The sequence below is a fragment of the Lycium barbarum genome, chromosome 10 (genome assembly GCF_019175385.1).
Source record: "Lycium barbarum isolate Lr01 chromosome 10, ASM1917538v2, whole genome shotgun sequence".
Lineage (NCBI taxonomy): Eukaryota > Viridiplantae > Streptophyta > Magnoliopsida > Solanales > Solanaceae > Lycium > Lycium barbarum.
The window spans coordinates 124089256-124108328 of record NC_083346.1 but is presented as its reverse complement, the minus strand read 5'-3'; the positions used below and the strand labels follow the sequence as shown (position 1 = coordinate 124108328).

The 19073-nt window shown below is 34.0% G+C and overlaps 2 protein-coding genes across 2 annotated transcripts; one reads left to right on the top strand and one right to left on the bottom strand.

Moving 5' to 3' along the window:
* Nucleotides 1-2191: 2191 nt before the first annotated feature.
* Nucleotides 2192-8465, bottom strand: LOC132614748 (very-long-chain (3R)-3-hydroxyacyl-CoA dehydratase PASTICCINO 2). The gene is made up of 10 exons (XM_060329274.1): nucleotides 8399-8465; nucleotides 8188-8275; nucleotides 6979-7090; nucleotides 5800-5818; nucleotides 5613-5701; nucleotides 5480-5533; nucleotides 3952-4022; nucleotides 3243-3324; nucleotides 2556-2656; nucleotides 2192-2389 (listed from the first exon to the last, which is right to left on the bottom strand). The coding sequence occupies exons 2-10, from the start codon at nucleotides 8256-8258 to the stop codon at nucleotides 2323-2325; spliced, it is 666 nt and encodes a 221-aa protein (XP_060185257.1). The 5' UTR covers nucleotides 8259-8275; nucleotides 8399-8465; the 3' UTR covers nucleotides 2192-2322.
* A 3232-nt stretch (nucleotides 8466-11697) lies between these two features.
* On the top strand, nucleotides 11698-15994 carry LOC132615632 (kinase-interacting protein 1-like). The gene is made up of 2 exons (XM_060330251.1): nucleotides 11698-12193; nucleotides 13200-15994. The coding sequence occupies exons 1-2, from the start codon at nucleotides 12100-12102 to the stop codon at nucleotides 15776-15778; spliced, it is 2673 nt and encodes an 890-aa protein (XP_060186234.1). The 5' UTR covers nucleotides 11698-12099; the 3' UTR covers nucleotides 15779-15994.
* The last annotated feature ends 3079 nt before the right edge of the window (nucleotides 15995-19073 follow it).

Below are 19073 nucleotides of genomic sequence, written 5' to 3'. Positions count from 1 at the left end.
TCTTGACATCTCGTTCTTTGTAGCCCATACCCAAAAGTAAGGACAAAGCTTCATCTAGAATTTGAAGCTGCAAAAACTTGGCTTGAGCAGATGTCAAGGTTTTCTAGATTTTTCAATCTGACTACTATGATATGCCACCACTCCTTCTAGTAGCTCCAGCTTCAAATGTAAGGCAATCTTCGGATAACATCCTTCTTGTAGCAATCTGAGACGACTCGCTTCTTTCCCATGAAAACATCATTGATGAGAGTTGTGGAGCTTCATGCCCACCAAGTGTTTGATAAAATGTTTCAGTATAATTCAGTAAATTTCTGTGTATTAACAAACAATATATCTAATTTTCAGTATATTTCTGTGTATTTCAGTATATTATTTCGCTGTATTTCAACGTATTTTTGTTTTTGGTGTAAATATAGTGAATGTTCCAAATATAGAGCCTATTTTTACTACACTTTGTTTTCACGACTTTTGTATTTCGCTGTATTTCAATGTATTTCTGCATTTTGTATTTCTAATTTATGAAACAGTTTCTGATATATTTCATTGTATATACGCATACTACAACTCTATATTTCTTAGACAGTCAACCATATTTCATTATATTTCAGTGTATATTTTTCTGTATTTGGAAGTTTTTAGATCTTTAGTGGTTTTTGAATTAAAAAAGTTTTGATTGTGATAAAAGTTGAGAGAGATTCATAAGGTTTTATGGAAGAACAACCGTTATGCGTGATTTATGGAAGTTTTGAATTGAATCCCATAATTTTTTTTTTTTTTAAAACTGTTCCATAAATAGGGCCTGATTTTACTCTTCAGTGATTTGTGTGAAATATGATTGATTTAATTTGACTTACTATTTAAAAAGGAAAAGAATATTATGTTCCAAAAATATAGCCTATTTTTTCTCTAAGAATTTTTTTTTAAAAAATATGTTCCAAAAATAGAGCCTAAATTTACTCTAACGTGTTTTGTATTTCTCTGTATTTCAAAAATTCAAGATACAACTAAAATACAGCCAAAAGCAGCTACAAATTGTAAATTTTCAACTTATAGCTATAACTAGTTAGAAGCTATTAAAAGGTAGCTATTTGTGTAAGTCCTCCATTTTTTTTTTGCCTTAATGCAAATCTCTACCTTAAGGTAGAGTTTTGCCTTCAAGCATAAGACAAAACTCTGCCTTAATGAAGAGTTTAGCCACGCCTGAAGGCAAAACTCTACCTTAAGGCAGAGTTTGTTTGCCTGATCAGGTAGAGTTTGATCAGACAGAGTTTTAAACTTTGCCTTAAGGCAGAGTTTTTGACTAAGCGGAGATTCGAATTCAAAATTAAGGAATCTTTAGCAGAGAATAAAAACTAAAAGGCCACCAATTTGAGGGACAAAAATTAAAGAACAGTGTCTTTGACGGTGATAGGTATTCCGCACAAAAAAATGTACTAAAACAGTTGTCTAGCAAAAACTTTAGTGTAATATATGCTTCCTCTGTTTCAATTTATGTGAACCCATTTGACTGGACACGACATTTAAGAAAGAAGGAAGACTTTTGAAACTTGTGGTTCAAAATAAGTCTTGAATATTTGTGTGGCTGTAAATAATTCATAAAGTGAATTTGTTTTCAAATTAGGAAAAAAGTCATTCATTTTGATACGGACTAAAAAAGAAATAAGTTCACATAAATTGAAACAGAGAGAGTATAACACTTTGGCAATTTTGTCCAATTTTGCATTCTTTATTGTAGTACTAACCTTCCCGTCTTTGCTCATTTTTCTACTTTATCTACTCCCTCCGTCCCAACTTGTTTGACACTGATCGTAATTTTTTCATGTCTTCTAACTATTTTAAATTATTAATTATTGTGACTTGTAGTACCTTTTACGTAGTTTTCAAATATGAAAATTTTATTTCAAAAAATTTAAAAATTCTAAGTTCAAACACACGGTCAAAATTAAGAAGTTTAACTCTCGAAAAGCGGAAAGTGTCAAACATACTGGGACAGAGGGAGTACTACTTATCAACTATGTTGTGCAGACTCTTCAGTAATGTTGAAACGTGCATATCGGATCCTCCAAAAATAGTACATTTTCAGAGGATCTGACATGGGTGTTCAACATTTTTTAAGAGTCCGAGAAATATAGCTTATCAATCCCTTGTTTAATTCTAGTGAAAACTCACCAACTGTAAGTGATCCACTTGATTTTGAGCAGAGAAATGCAAATTGTTCTATTGTTTAAATTAATAAGAATAAATTGAACAGAGTACAATACATTGATTCAGATTAAATCACTAGCACAAATACAATCACCACCAGCTACATTTCGATCGAATCTACTCCTTTTTCGATTTGGAGAGAGCTTTCTTTCTCTGTCCAAGCATGTAACCATACATGTGGGGGCTGCCTGCAATTCCAAATATAGCAAAGTAATCAAAATCTAAATCAGAAAACATGGTCAGTGTCATGCCATATATTATCTTTGGATTTGTTCACATGGAAGGGTAAAAGGTTAACAAAAAGAGCGACGTTTAAGGCTTAGAAGAAGAGAATTGTAGCTGAAATATACTTGCCTGGGACATATATACCGAGTGCAACAAGTCCTGCATAATAGTAATCGAAAGAGTAGTTCCATTTGTTTGGCATCCTAAGAGAATACTTCCCAGATTCCTAGAAAAAAAATTAGTTAGATTAGAAGATAAACTATGCATATACAGTCAGACATCTCTATAGTAACATTTCTCTATAATGACCCAAGTTTTCGTGGGAGCAGATATTTCATGTTATGTTATATTATATGTTCTCTATAACAGCATTTCGCTATAGCAGCCAAAAGATATTTGGACAAACGACGCTGTTATAAAGTGGTTGGACTGTACACAGGACAATCAGAAGTGGTGGGAACAGCCCAATAAACTAGATATATATAGTTGCAGAAATTTATACACAAGTGTCTCCGAGATGCCATGATAAAAACTATAAAACAAATCTGTTTTGATCTCAAGACAGGAGGGGAACGGGGTGCTATTGGAAGGCTATGGATACAACAAAGTGTTTATACTACACAAAAGTGCATTTGTGATCATTACTCGTTTAGGCAACATTTCCACCTTATTTTGCAAAACCAAATATGACAGAAAATATTCAAAGGAAAAAAGCGCTTCTCAAACTCTTCAGAAACTTAATGATGTTTGTATACGACTTATTCTGTATGAGACTATGAGTCGAAAGAGAGACGTGTTGTTTTAGTAAGTACCTTGATGTAAGGCAGAGCGCTGTATATTAAACCAACTTCACTTGTGATGCCACTTGGATACAGCAACAAGAAGGTACTATACCTACACGAAGAAAATCAATACCCAAACTTCAGCTTTGAGGTGCAAATCAAACTAAAAAGAACCAGCCGGAGAAGGCAATTGCCACTACTAGAGAAGAGAAAATGGGCACGAATCTGATGGGTTGTCCATTCATATAAATTCGCATTTTAGTCCCATACATGATGCGCTTGTGAAACCATCTTAGTTACTTTTTCTTTTCTTTCACATTTCCTGTCACTTATTTTACATTCTGCTCTGTTCTTGATCATCTACAGTGGCGTTGTTTGTCCTCTCTATATAGCAATGCTGTCACCAGAAACTTAAATAAGGGAATTAAAAAAAAAAAAAAAAAAAAAAATCTTATGCCGAGGGATTCAACAACTTATATATATGCAAGAAAAAATATTTTTCTCCTATTTACACGGTTTAATTTTTCAGCGAAGGGGATTCAATAGAACCCCCTCTGCTTCCACCCCTGCTATATAGAAAAACACAATAATTAAGATAGCTTTTGATATTCCCATATATGATGCGCTTGTGATTTTTTTTTTTTTTTTTTGGCTCTAACGAAATGATAGTCTCTTTTGTGTGGTTATTTGATAAGAAACATATCTCATTTACAAGGCTCACAAAGTTAAAGGGTCATACCTTAGCCACAAGAGCCACGAAGGTGCAGAACCAAATGCCTCTTTTGTCCCAAAAAATGAATATCGGATGATCTGAAGTTTGAACAGAGAAGAAAATACCAATAATCAAGATGTTGCTTAACCATGAAATGATACAAACTATCAACACATTATTCGGATATGACTATGATCAGTTAAGCAGTCATGAAATGGCATTGTTAATAACAGAAGTGGCCCCTTGGTCGCAGAGAGAGATTAGTGAATAGAAAGAAAGGGATGGGTAACTTTGTTATATTAAGGTACTTAGGTGGACTATTTGGCCTCAGAAAAAATAAATGCATCAAGCAAGCCGTTACTTGATTATCTACTGTTATCCCTGGTATAGACTATATAGTATTTCTGAATAATTTAACGGTCATCCAGTTTAACAATTTCAGAGAGCATAGGGATGCTTTAATGGAAGTTGTTCCTTTCAACATTCATGTTGGCCCTTACCAATACAGAAAGAAAAAGCAAAAGACAAAGATAGTTAAGCTAGCTCGCTCATCTGTGAAATGACTCTCTACCCTCTGCTCTCTTCCCGTTTCTCCTATCTCTCTCTTTGAAACAATCTCTTGGTTGTCACTCTATTTGAAGAGACTGATTCTTTATCCCCATATGCCTCTCATTGAGAACAATTAGGACTTGCTTAAAAATAATTAAACTTGCTTAAGAATAATTAATCTTTAGACAGGATCCTCCGGAAGGATGATTGGAACGGTTAAATCTTACTTATCTCCCACCCTCCCTTCCCCACCAACCTTGCACTTGTTGCTAACCAATTCAGCCTCAGATCTTAAGAGACTTGAAGGTTCACTAGATTCCACAACATATACAGAAGATAAAGGCTAATATCTCTATTGTTGATAACACCAAATTAAACTAAGATTGCAAGCAAAAACAACCAAGCCATGAACTAAGATTGAGGGTAATTTATCAATCTTATAATCATGAACTGTCAAATCCTCCTAGAGGTAGAAATAAATGCATACAAGGTATAAAGAATCTATATCTTTTCATTTGCCCAATAAAGCTCGATATCATAATCATTTGAGTGTCAAATCATTGAGAAATCAATCTTAATGTAAACTTATAGTATAAGACTAGAAAAAATGAGCGGAAATATTAATGCTGATGGTTAATTTGAAGAAAAAAGGGTGTTACTCGGCTGCATACTACGACATGACATAAAAACTAAACAGCAATCTTTATCAAAAGAAAAGCATAAACAGAATCAAGGCACAGTTAATAATGTTTTCTCCATCTACATTCAGAGGTATCTTCGATCTTTTTTAATTGTTTAATAAGAGGCTTTCACTGCAACAAGGTGTGGTGGAAATAATGTGTAGAAAAGAGCATATCTGGTAAGAGAACTGATTTTTTTTCTTTTTGATTAATAAATTGATGCTCTAAGTATTGCAGTTATTTTCCGGAGACTTGAAAGCTCAAGTTACTATAAATAAACATCACAACATAGACAAAACTTGAAGCTTATAAATAAGTAAGCTTACCTCCGTTATAGACCAGCTAATCACCAGTGAACTAACAAGAATATGAGACCGGAGCTGCATCAACAAGCCAAGTTGTTAGTAAAAATACTTTTCTATTGTCATGTAGAAATTCGAGGAAAATTATCAAGCTAACCTCAGGGAAACTCCATAGAATACCCCAAGTTACATATAATCTTGAACCTATCTGTGGAAGAGTTGCTGATACTGGAGATCTTACCAAACCTAGTTAAAGGCGAATGAAAAAGAATAGATTATTACTATAGTTTAACCACAAAATCTTCTCTCTATGCTTATTTAGGCTTGGGATCAAGTAAACTTACCCACTAAACCATGAAGTATCTGTTCCGCCGTTCATGTGAAAAAAGAAAATTAACATGTTAGCATCCTGGTCACATTCATTTGATGATAGTAACACCATACAAACAAATATATTAAAATCACTGTTCAACATATATTAAGAAAATCCATTAGCATATCATAAGAGGATGGAGACAGCACAAACAACCAGCTGTACGTGAGTTGCAACTAGGACTTTATGCAATACCAGTAGCAGCAAAAACCAATGAAACATTCTAAAACTTCTTTAAAAATGAAAATACACATTAGAATTAAGTAATTATTATTAATCTTTAGAAGGAAAAGCAATTCATTAGATAGATCTCACAAAAGGAGGTACTCCCTCCGTCCCAAAATACATGTCATGTTTCGCTTCTCGAGAGTCAATTTGACTAATTTTTAGAGCTAAATCGGATTATATTAGTTAAACATTTTAAAATTAAAATTTAGATATTCGAAAACTATATGAAATGTACCCTAAGTTGCAAGTCTTATATAAATATGGTGAAAAAATACATCTTAAAATATTGGTCAAAGTTCATAGAGCAAAAATTTCGAGAGGCAAAAAGTGACAAGTATTTTGGGATAGAGGGAGTAGTATCATCTTTTAGAGTTTATTTTTCCACCAAGATTCTGTAGTTCATTATGTACACATTCAACCAAAAAATTCAGTGACAAAAAAAAGAAAGTATCTTTTGGGATTAAAAAAGAAAAAGATTTTAGCAACACTAAATTTAACTGAATGTTCTGCCCATACTAACTCATTCTAAGGATGATGGGAAAGGAGAGGTAAGAGTTTCAACTACCTCAACAACTTTCAGCTACTTTCCTTTACAAAAATTGCCACATTTGAACCAACATCTTTGAATATGAAGAGAGATCTAAATGGAGAAATTTCCTAATATAGATGTTCCTCATATCTCTTAAAGATTCAACCTTTTTAGGTAAACTGAATCATAAATGTAAATGACTAGAATTTCATTTGTCATCAACCACATCTATCAACTAATCATATACTATCATACCCAACATTTATACAGAAAAGAGCATTCCAACCCCCCTACCCCCACCCCCACTCCCCCCCCCCCCAAACCCCCCACACAAAAAAAAATCAGCTATTATTTTTATTTACATTATTAAAACATAGTCTTGGTGGGATTTACCTCTAAAATGGCGGCGGTTTGAGCTAAAAGAAGAGGCTTTTCGACAGCATCATAGACATGTTCATGCCCAGACTCTTTCAGAGTTTTCACAGCAAGATAAAATACTTGCAACCTGAAATTTCCAATTACCCAAATTAAAATTGAAAAAAAAAAAAAAAAGAGTAGAACAACAGAGAGATCTCAGATCTACAATCAACTTACAATGAAAAAAACAAAACAAATCAATCAACTATATTTCAGTCCCAAAAAGATTCATATCTTTGTAACCATAACCACTATATTCAAACCCATTTCATCAAAAGTTTAACTACACTCAGGTGCCAATGTAGCGCAAAACATAAATTTATGTGTCAAATTTCATTAAATTGCAATAAATGGTAGGTCTAAACCCATAATTTGAAAAAATACAATAGGTTCAATACTAAAAAACCTTAATCTTTAAAGTTTAAATATTTAATGCTAAGAACCTTAAAAATTAAATCTATAAAGTTAAAATCCGTAATGCTGAGAACCTTAAAAATTGAATCCATAAATTTATAAATTTTCAATGCCAAGAACCATACAAATTAAACCTATAAAGTTTAAATCTTTAATGCTAAAAACTTTAAAAATTGAAGCTTTAAAGTTTAAATCTTTAGTGCTAAGATCCTTAAAAAATAAATCCATAAAGTTTAAATCTTAAGATGACAAGAAAAAAAAATAGAGATGCAAGAAGATAGAAGAAACAAATAAGCGGTGGCTATTAAACTTTACCATCCAACGTATAACGGACCATAAATTTATGCGTAAAAACTTATTAAAAATGCAACAAATGATAGGTCAGAACCAAAATTTGAAAAATACAATGCCTTTAATGCTAAGAACCTTAAAAATTAAATCTTGAATCTTAAATCCGCCTTAAAAAATAGATATACAAGAAGATGGAAAGAAAAATAAGAGAGTGAATATTGAACTTTACCATCTAATATATTATGCGTAAAAAATTATTAAAATTGCAAAAAAGGGTAAGTCTTGAACCCATAATTTAAAAAATACATGGATTCAATACTAAGAACCTTGAAAATTGAATCTTTAATACTAACAACATTAAAAATTAAACTCATAAAGTTTAAATCATAAATCCGCCTTTATTAGCGTAACTTAAAAAAAAAAAAAAAAGGAGATGCAAGAAGATGGAAAGAAAAATAAGAGGTGGGTATTGAAGTTTACCATCCAAAAAAGACAGTCCAATTATAAAGAGTGAGGTAAATACGTCTAAGAGCCGATAAAACTCCAGCCATTGAAGAACACCAAGAAGCTTCAAAATTATGTAACACAGTTTAGAAGTAACAGAGAGAATAAAAACCCAATAAGGTATTTGAAGAAGACAGGTAAATATAATAATGAGTAATTAATCAGTGTAGGTGAGTAGATGAACTACATTCAGATCAACTGTCAAACGCTCAGCTGACACATTTTTTCATTCAAAATCAGGCAACCTTATTAATGTCGATGTGAAACAATGAGAAAACGACAAAGATGGTACTTTATGACCATGTACTTAACAATAACGGTCCTTTAAGTTTACTAAAAGTTACTCATTCCATTCAATTTAAATGTTTTAGGTTGATTGGATACTTGAGTTTAAAAAAATATGTGGAGACTTTTCAATTTTGTAGTTCTAAATGAAAGATGTGTGTAATGTACCAAAATATTTTTAGAATCTTGTAGTTTTAAACTTATCATGTATGGTGTTTGAATTGTCAACTTACTAATTATAGGTAGGAGACGCTTTTTTTGTGACAAACTTAAAAGGAAAATAAGACACTTAAATTGGATGAGAGAGAATGCACACTTTTAGTCTTTGTAAAAGATATTTACCGACCTATCTATTAGATCTGACGGAAATAATGAAAAAAAAAGTGACAAAACTATAAACACCTTAAAGTCCATCAAATTCTGAGAAATGCAACACAAAAAAATGCACTAGATGGTAAAATGACATGACAAATAGTAGAAATTACACTTCAAAAAATTGCATCAGATTCTAGAAATAAATTTAAAATTCCAAGAACTTAAAAAAATTCACCTATAAATGCGAGTTTGCGCTAATTTCATAATTTTTCAAAGTTCATGTCAAATATAACAGACATAGTTGGATAAATATTTGATAGAGGGTAAAGTGTTAACTTTTGAAAACTTAAAGAACCAAAATTATTAAGTACATACTTAAGGAACTATTTTGAAGTTATCCTCAAACATAAAGGACCGTTTTTGTCAATTTCTCGTAAACAAAGGACAACGTCGTATGATGTGGTCCGATCTAAGGCTGGCCAGTGGGCCGGGACAGCCCGATCCCGCCCCGCCCCGGCCCATCCCGAATCCCGACCCGGCCCACCCCGTTCCGTTGGGGAAATAAGGGATGGGGATTGGAGCTTGGCGGGCTCGAACTCGAGATGGGCCTAGAGCTTGTCCCGTGTGACCCGATCCCGCTAGGCCCGCTTCAGTCTCGACTCGCCCCGGCCCTTTACATTTTTAAAGGGTAAAATTAATTATGGGGTAAGAGAGGTTCGAACACATGACCTTAAAGCCCTCACCTGCGCTTTAACCACCTGGGCCACAATACCTTTTGCTAACCAAACTACATACAATAATAAAGTAGTTAACACATTTAAAAAAAAAAAAAAAATCTGTTTCAAAATAGTCATTGCACAAACGGCCATTTGCAATTATAGCCGTGTGGCAACGGCTATAATCCGTCACTTTGGCCCCCCAAACACTCACCAAAATCCCCCTACCCCCTTAATATTTAATTTTAACCCCTAAGTTAGTATATTTACATTTTAACCCAATTTCCAACTATAAATACCTTCTTTTCTTCTCATTTTTTTTCACAAAACTTCCTGCCATCTCTCTCTCTCTCTCTCTAATTCTAAATTGCAAACTAAATATTTATTTTTAGAGATTGGATTAGAGCGGAGCGTAGAAGGTGCGGTCAACCAGAGATCAATGAAGAAGATGACTACAATTACAACACAATCTTATCTGAGGGAGCAGGAAGTGACGTTGAAGACTTTAACCAACAAATCCCAATTCCGACTTAAGATCCTCAAGAGATTGTCAGAAAATTAGAAAAAGTGTGGTTGCGTATGTAGTTTTATTTAATGTCAATTCTACTTTGTGATTTTCAACTTTTGAACTACAAAACAAAGTTGCAATTTTGAAATTGTATTAGAAAAAAAAATCATATTTCTGATAAATAATAGAAAAGGCTGCCTTTGGGATGTTTTTTCACTGTCTTGTTCAATTATTTAAGTGTTTAGACATTCAAAAAAAATTAAACGTCCAAGAAAAAATTAAAAAAAATCCCCCCAAATCCCCCTTCCCGTCCCATCCCGTCCCCCCAAATCCTGTCCCCCCCCCCCGATAGTGGGATGGGACCATCTCCTATCCCCTAATCCCGTCCCCGTACGTCCCCCTAATCTCGATCCCGACCCACTCCACCATCCCCTAAATCCCCGTCCCCTAAATCCCGTCCCGTCCCGTCCCATCCCGTCCCACTGGTCAGCTCTAGTCCGATCTGGGGTACTAAAGAGAGTCGTCACAATCGAATTCTCAAGGACACTTATGGATATTGAAAATTCGAAATTGAGATGATTATTTCCTCATATAGCTAGTTAGGTAAATAATTTCTACTTTTAGATATCACTATTATAGCATGAAATGATTAACGCAAACCTCTATAATTTGAATACAATAGTAAAATATTATAAGAATTTATTATATTTTATTTTTTGATTTCTTTCTTATGAGGAAGAGGGCAGTGGAGTTGCATGTGAGGAAGGGCGTGTCTATTTTGGAAAATCAGTTCGGATTCATGTCGAAACGTTCAACTACAAAAGCTATTCATCTTGTTCGAAGGCTGGTGGAGCAGTACAGGGAGAGGAAGAAGAACCTACACATGGTGTTCATCGACCTAGAAAAGACATATGACAAAGTCCCGAGGGAGGTTTTATGGAAATGCTTGGAGACTAAAGGTGTGCCGATGACGTATACTAGAGCGATCAAGGACATGTACGATGGAGTCAAGGCCTTGGTGAGGACAGCGGGAGGAGACTGCATTTTCCAGTTGTGATGGGCTTCCATCAGGATCAACTCTCAACCTGTTTTTATTTGCCTTAGTGATGAATGAACTGACGTGAAAAATCAAGATGAGGTGCTGAGTGTGCCGCATGAATTGAAACGAATACACGGAAAATATTTTCTTGCATTAGTCGAATTAATTACCTTAAAAAGAAGCAGGTGTCATGATTCAAAAAACAGTTGGGACAGTTCATATTTTAAAGAGAATACAAGTGATAGATATAAAATTAGGCCAACCTCCAAAAAAATCACAACTAAAATATTTAACCAAATCTAGCTAAAATAAATAGAGACTTTAATGAGTTTTGATTTTGTCCGTCTATTTTTAATTTTATTTATGCATATAAAACACATGTAATATGACACACAAAGGCGGATCTAGGGCCCGAACACCCTCGGCAAAAAATTATACCGCATAAGGTATATTTTCATTTTTTTTATGTACATATATGAATTTTGAACACCCTCAATATATTTTTATTTTTCGAACCTCTTCAGTGATAATTCTAGATTCGTCCCGATGACACATATCTAATATTGTTGCAAGTAGCATTCAATACTTTCCTGCAAATAGATGGTGACTGTTATCAACTAATGTAAATAACAAAATCGACAAATACTTTCGTTATTAACTTTTTATTTTTGTCATTCTTCCTTTAGGGGAAAGGCAAGGCGTTTGGAACTAGTTGATACCATGTTCATGTATTTTTTATTTGCTAATTTGCTATGGCTATGACTTATTTTGAAGCTAAATTAGCTCTCAACCATAAACTAATAATTAATTATATTTAATCTCCCAATTAACAAGAACTCTTGAGTTTTTTTTTCTTTTTCTCTTTTAAGTTTCATTGTGCTTTCTCAATTCTCATGTTTGAAACTCTTCCTCTTTCCTAAGATATTTTTTTCTCTTTTGGGAAAAAAAAAAGAAGAGGAAGAGTTTCAACAATTATGTTAATTATTTAAAGAAGAGGAAGAAGAAAAAGATCAAGAATTGACAAGATGTTGCAAAGAGCTGCAAGCAATGCTTATTCATGGTGGGCAGCTAGTCACATTAGGACCAAACAATCCAAATGGCTTGAACAAAGCCTTCAAGGTATGGTTTTAACTAAAAAAAAAAGGGATTTTGGTCTTGAAAAATTCTTATGATTTTTTGTTCTTTTTTTGGTTGAAATTACAACATTGATTAAAAATGGCATAATATAAATTGTATCTTTGGATGTTGTTGAGAAGAAAGATGGGAAAGGCCGTTGAGAATTATGAGGTTTCAGGTTTTAATTTTATTAGAGGCATATTAGGTGATTTCTTTCTATATGTTCAAGTATTGGTGGACAGAGTTGTCCGATGCATGTACTGGTGGGAGGTAATAAATATCTCATGAAATTAATTGAGGTGTACGCAAGCTTACCCTAACACCACAGTTATAAAAAAAGAGGGGGGGGGGGGGGGGGGGGGGGGGGGGCGGGGGAAGGTTCATACTATCAAGTATAAATATGATATGTCATCACAAGGCTAGTAATAATATTCTTGCTTACACTTTGATGAAGTTTGCAAGATTTTGGCAATATATTTCCAGACTTTCTCTCCTGTTCATGTTCTTTTTTGCTTACATTGTAATGATTTTCATCCTCCATAATCTGTTTAATTTACAAACAGGCAGAAAAATGTTACCAAAGATCTCTAAATATCTGCTAGAATACACAATCTTATTACAATAATAATATGCACTAATGACTACGCCTCGATCATTCTCAAGCTAGTTGTGGTCGATTGTATGAATCCTCAAATATCATAAATGCTCTATTTAGGTCCATAGTACTTAAGGATTATCTAACACTAGGATTCTTTCAAAACTATGTTGCTCTGACTTTCCAAAAATGTTGCCGCATCCATGTTGGATCCTCCAAATAAGACACTATTTTTAGAGGATCCGACAGGCACCCGTCAGCATTTTCAAAGAGTCCCAGCAATAGTTTCAAAGTGATCAATGGTACTGTTGTGCATTTTCTTTTTCTCCTTGCATTTTCTCTTGCTTACAAATTCTCTTTGCTTGTTGAGTATGAAAACCAACAACTCCATTTACGTATATGTGGTGTTAACAGATATGCAAGGGAAAGTTGAAAGTGTGATTAAGCTCATTGAAGAGGATGGAGATTCATTTGCAAAAAGGGCAGAAATGTACTACAAGAAAAGACCAGAGCTGATAAACTTTGTGGAAGAATCCTATCGTGCCTATCGCGCATTGGCTGAACGATATGATCATTTATCGAAGGAACTTCAGACCGCCAACAACACCATTGCTACTATTTTCCCCGAACAGATTCAACTAGCAATGGAAGAGGAAGATGAATTTGGTGCCCCGAAAATGCCAAAAGATTTCACACAAATCCCACCAAGTGGATCAAAAGACTTGAAGTGTCTTATGTCAACTACCTCAAAACTAAGGGCAGGCAATAAATCATCCAAAACGGAAGATGTATCGAAATCTGGTTTGCAAAAAAGCGAGGCTATCGAAGAGATCGACAAGCTTCAAAAAGACATATTGGCCTTACAAACTGTGAAAGAGTTCGTACGGAGTTCCTACAAAAATGGACTTGAAAAGTACAGGGGAATGGAAAACCAAATCATGGAAAAACAGCAAAAGATATGTGAATTGGAGGACGAATTTGGCGAGGGTCTAGTTATTGAGGATGCCGAGGCTTGCACCTTGATGGCCGAAGCAGCATTACAATCCTGTCAAGAAACATTAACTCAGCTCCAAGAGAAACAGGATGTATATACACAAGAAGCACAAGGTGAATTGAAGAAAATCGAAGATTCTCGTAAGAAACTTAAGTCCTTTAGGCGTAAGTATCTTCGCAATAAAACTGACGAACCAAAGACAAATATCGTTAATATCCCAAACCAAATAGAGTTGTTGGACAAGATTGACAATCAAATTGATGCGAGCTCTAAGGGGTCTAACGAGTCGTTAACGATATCACAATTGGCTGAAAAAATCGATGAGCTTGTGAATAAGGTGATCAGCCTAGAAACAGAAGTTACATCTCAGACTCTTTTAATTGACAAATTAAGAAGAGAAGCTGATGAACTCCAAAAACAAGTTCAGTCTTTGGAAGACGATAAGGCAGTTCTGATGGATGATACACAGAATCTGAATTTTAGGGTAACAGCGATAGAAGCAAAGTTGCAAACTATTGAGATCCTCAACAAAGACGTCGTAAACCAAAACAGTAACCTTCGAACTCACTTTGCTGAAGCTCGTCTTAATATTGACCATTTATCTGATAAAATGAGTAGTGTCAAACCAGATGAGGAGCTCGATGGGACAGATTCATCGCTAAATGACGTGACTACCCTTGTTGAAATCAAGTTAAAAGAAGATCCCGTAAAACAAAAAGATCATCCTAGTACAATAAAAACAGAAGATAAGACAGTTCGCAAAGAGCAACATTCCATTCTAAGTGACAAAGGGGAAGTTAAGAAAACCACAAAGAAGCATGTCACATTTTTGCAGCCAACTCCAGCTGGAAAAGGCAACGAGCAAGTCTCGGATGAGTCCGGAAGTAGTGTTTATGAGACACAAACAGAGAAAGTTGCGGAGAAGGATGATGAACTTAACTGGCAACAGATGTTGTTGAGTGGATTGGATGATAAAGATAATATTCTCTTAAATGACTATAAAACAATTCTCAAGGATTATAAGGAAGTTACAAAGAAGCTGAATGATATGGAGAAGAAAGATAGAGAAACCGAACTTGACCTCACACTTCAGATAAGAGAGTTTAAATATGCTATCACAAAGAGGAATGAGGAGATACATAATCTACGTCGAAAATTGAGTCTTTTACAGCAAGGAAATACGTCCGAAAATAAAGAGCTGGAGGAAGAAAAATGCCTAGCATGTGATCCTTCATTTGCTCAAACCTTAAAACACAAGGATCTGCCAGAAAGGAAGGATGAGCATGATGAAGAAGACATCAAGACGATTGTGGTTGATCAACGTGCATCAGTATCGCAAATTGAGGGAAAACTCCGGGTGAGCATTAATGTAATATTAAACGAAAACTTGGATTTCTGGCTAAGATTCAGCTCAGCTTTCCATCAGATTCAAAAATTCAAGAATACAATCAATGACTTGCAGCGCGAAATATCCAAACTCAAAGACAAGGAAATGCAAGATAACAACAGCCCTAAAGTAGACACAAAGTCAGAAATCAGGCCAATATATAAACACATGAAGGAGATTCAGCATGAGCTGACATTGTGGTTATCACAAACCTTATCACTGAAAGATGAACTAGAGCTCAAGTTTTTCGCTTTGTGCAGCATTCAGGATGAAATCGCGAAAGCACTAAAGGAGAGAGTTGCATTAGACGAATTCGGATTCAGCAGCCATCAAGCTGCAAAGTTCCAAGGTGAAATTTTCAACATGAAACAAGAGAACAACAAGGTAAGAGAGGAACTGGAAGCTGGTGTTCGTCGTGTTACTATACTTCAAGTAGAAGTTGAGAAGACTATAACTCAGTTGGACCAAGAATTTGGAATTAATGGAAACCAATCACAACTGATGCACGCAGTGAGTAAATCGAGAATTCCTCTGCATTCATTCATCTTTGGAACTAAACCAAAGAAGCAAAAGCGTTCAGTTTTTTCGCGCATTAAAAGTTCTAGGTCCTGAGGACCTTTGTGTAGAGCTTTTATTCTTGATTTTCTTTTTTCTTCTTCCTTTGGTTTTTCCCCTTTTATTCCTTTTTCCCAGGTTATATATGGTATATGGAAGTTTGTTAATAGTCTAAACAAGGTATTATTCTCTACAAGCATTCTGACCGGTGTAAAGTTATGGTATAAAATTATGTTCGTGCTAGTCAAAGATAGTATAGAAATGTTAACTTCACGAGGATTGGGTTTCTAATACGCTAATTAGTATTTCTCAATTAGTTTTTGAGTAATTGAAATAGTTGGTGAAGAGTTTATGATCACAAATTAAAAAAAAAAAAAAAAAAGACAAGACTTGAGGCACAAATAATGGTATAGGACTATTAAACAGATGATTTAATATACTGAGTAATAGTTAGAGAATCAAACTTCCTTAAAGTTTCGAAGATCCTTCATCTAATCACATCATAAGTTATGGAAGTCTCTCGATTACACTCAACTATTATGATCTTTTTCACTAAGTTGTACCTCAGTAATTATACAAATAACCAAGGTATTATAGCACATTATGTGTAGAACATGTTTGATTAATTAACCTTAAGTGCCACAAGTAGATATAGACCCTCTCGGTTACCAATCCATTGGAAATGTAAAATTACCAAAACTAGATAAACAATACCACTACATACTAGTATTCTTCAGCAGTGCTAGTTTTGGCTTCATTTGTATTCTAATAAACCAACTCGATCGACCCTCAAACTCAGGTGCGGAACTAGAAGTTTAAATATAGGTTCGGCGGAAGTCAGTAGCTTTAGAACATATATTTGTATTAAGAAATTCACTAAATATGTACAAAAATCAAATTCAGAATTCAGTTACTGACACCTGACGTTGCTATCCTAAAACCAAAAAGTCCATAAAGTTCAAATCCTTACTCCGCCTCTGCTCAAACTTTCTCCAAAATGACATCCCATTGCCCCTGAGAAAAACTGGTCTTTTTCACTCCACTCTCATTTTCATCTCCCTCATAAACAACATAGATAAAGAAGAAAACGACGCTTCCAGCAATGGCAATAGCATAAAGAAACAGAGCAGCCGGTAAGCCTAAAATAGGCGAAAATTGACCGACAAATCCAAATATGATGGCTGAGTACAAGAACCATATAACAAGTCCTATAATGTCCTTTTTCAATGACTTTTCCTTTAATGGAAATCGACGATATATACACGAGCAGTATGCTAACAAGAAGAAGCTGAAATATACGAATAATACGAAAGTTAGAAGTGAATATTGCTCATGAATATATGCTCTGTAGATAGTCCCAAAAATGTTAAATGCCAACAAAAGGAAAATACATATCATTGATAGTGAAAAGCATTTTCTTGGGTTGTTGATGCTTCCATGGCTTGTTTTTCCGTGGCAGATCCAAAATATAGACTCGTGAATTTTGAGTTGATCAGAGAGTGGATTCTAAAATGTATATCTAACTCTATTTATATCTACTTGTTTTTCTCAACAATATATAGAATTCAATCAGAAGTAATACTAGATTATGTTGAACTCGTAAAGATGTGAACACGTGGTTAAAATCCGCCACTAGTTCCTTTTCGAGGTGATGTGACTTTGTGGAGTTATGTTGTTTGAGGTTCAGTATTGGGTTTTGTGGTTTATTTATAGCAATTTAATAGATTAGTAGGAATAACGAACAAACTGTCTTTGAATTACTTGGAAAAGACTCAAACATTGTTGATTGGAATCCAATGGAGTAGTAATTTCCTTGAAGGGTCGATCGACTTTAGTGGAAGCTGCCTAGCTTGGTCCTTTCTTGGTGAGCTATGAAGGTAGTTGTTGGGACGTGTATAACTAAATTGTATATTAGCAGCCGAAAAGAAAAGTAAGTTACCCGTTGAATATTTTTATTGATGGGGACGTTATGAGAAAAATCCTACTTGCTTAGCTTAAGACGGAAAAAATCACATCATATTAAAATGACTTAATACCTAGATGGACCCTTAAACTTGACATGTTTTGTAAGATAGGCATATAAACTTACAAGGTGACCAGATAGACACTTAAACTTACTCAAAGTGTATTTTTCAAGTTTTCCAGTTGTTTTGAAAACAAAAACTATATTTTTCAAACACTCACAATTTTCATCGCCAAACAAGCCCTAAATATATCACAAAATATTTTTTTTAAAATGCAAAAATAAGGCAAACGCATATACATGAGACTATAAATGTGCACTTAAACCAATAAATACTCGCTAATCGCAATTTTGCAGCTTTCAATTAACTCGTTTTTTTTTTACACTTGAATAATTAAAAAAAATAACTTTAACCAATAAAAATCCTTAAAAAAGGAAATTTCAAATTAAGAAAACTGTAAAGCCGAGAAGAAAATCCTTAAAAAAAAAAAAAACTTAATTTGAAATTTCTTTTTTTAAGGATTTTTATTGGTTAAAGTTATTGTTTTTTAATTATTCAAGTGTAAAAAAAAATTCCGAGTTAATTGAAAGCTGCAAAATTGCGATTAGCGAGTATTTATTGGTTTAAGTGCACATTTATAGTCTCATGTATATGCGTTTGCCTTATTTTTGCATTTTAAAAAAAATATTTTGTGATATATTTAGGGCTTGTTTGGCCATGAAAATTGTGAGTGTTTGAAAAATATAGTTTTTGTTTTCAAAACTACTGAAAAACTTGAAAAATACACTTTGAGTAAGTTTAAGTGTCTATCTGGTCACCTTATAAGTTTATATGCCTATCTTACAAAACATGCCAAGTTTAAGGGTCCATCTGGGTATTAAGCCTATTAAAATTATGGATTGTTTTAGCCCAAAAATAATTTCATTTTTTTAATTATACATCGGGGAGGAAAAGGAGAAATTGGGGAGAAAGATTATAAAATGGATAAAATTCCGTCAACAAAGTGGAAGTTTAGATAACCAACTAAAGTGAACCAGTAAAATTCCCATGAAGGTAGTTTCATTACTTTTCCTTTCTTGTTAATTTTAAGTTATAAGGTAATAACATAAAATTAAATGGTTTAATGATGAAGGATCATCTATATATAAACTTTACAAAATGAAAGATAAAGTGACTATTCAATCTAAAAGTTTAAGTTGTTAGATAATATTTATTTGTTTAATTATGATTTTAGCATGCTAATTTACATGTAGATTTGAGTGGTTTTCACATCACACATTTGATTATTTTCATAGATAATGATCAGAAATAATTTATGTATGCTTATTGTGCCACTCAAAAGACTTCTACCTTCTTTATAGAGCAACATAATTATATCACAGTCACTT

What these genes read in the sequence shown, in the direction of transcription:
- LOC132615632 (XM_060330251.1), top strand. Translation starts at nt 12,100, where the DNA reads ATGTTGCAAAGAGCTGCAAGCAATGCTTATTCATGGTGGGCAGCTAGT. An exon ending in GCTTGAACAAAGCCTTCAAG is followed by an intron (nt 12,194 to 13,199) that starts GTATGGTTTTAA and finishes TGGTGTTAACAG; the next exon opens with ATATGCAAGGGAAAGTTGAA.
- LOC132614748 (XM_060329274.1), bottom strand. Translation starts at nt 8,258, where the DNA reads ATGGCTGGAGTTTTATCGGCTCTTAGACGTATTTACCTCACTCTTTAT. An exon ending in TGGACTGTCTTTTTTGGATG is followed by an intron (nt 7,091 to 8,187) that starts GTAAACTTCAAT and finishes TGGAAATTTCAG; the next exon opens with GTTGCAAGTATTTTATCTTG. An exon ending in TTAGCTGGTCTATAACGGAG is followed by an intron (nt 4,023 to 5,479) that starts GTAAGCTTACTT and finishes TTCAAACTTCAG; the next exon opens with ATCATCCGATATTCATTTTT.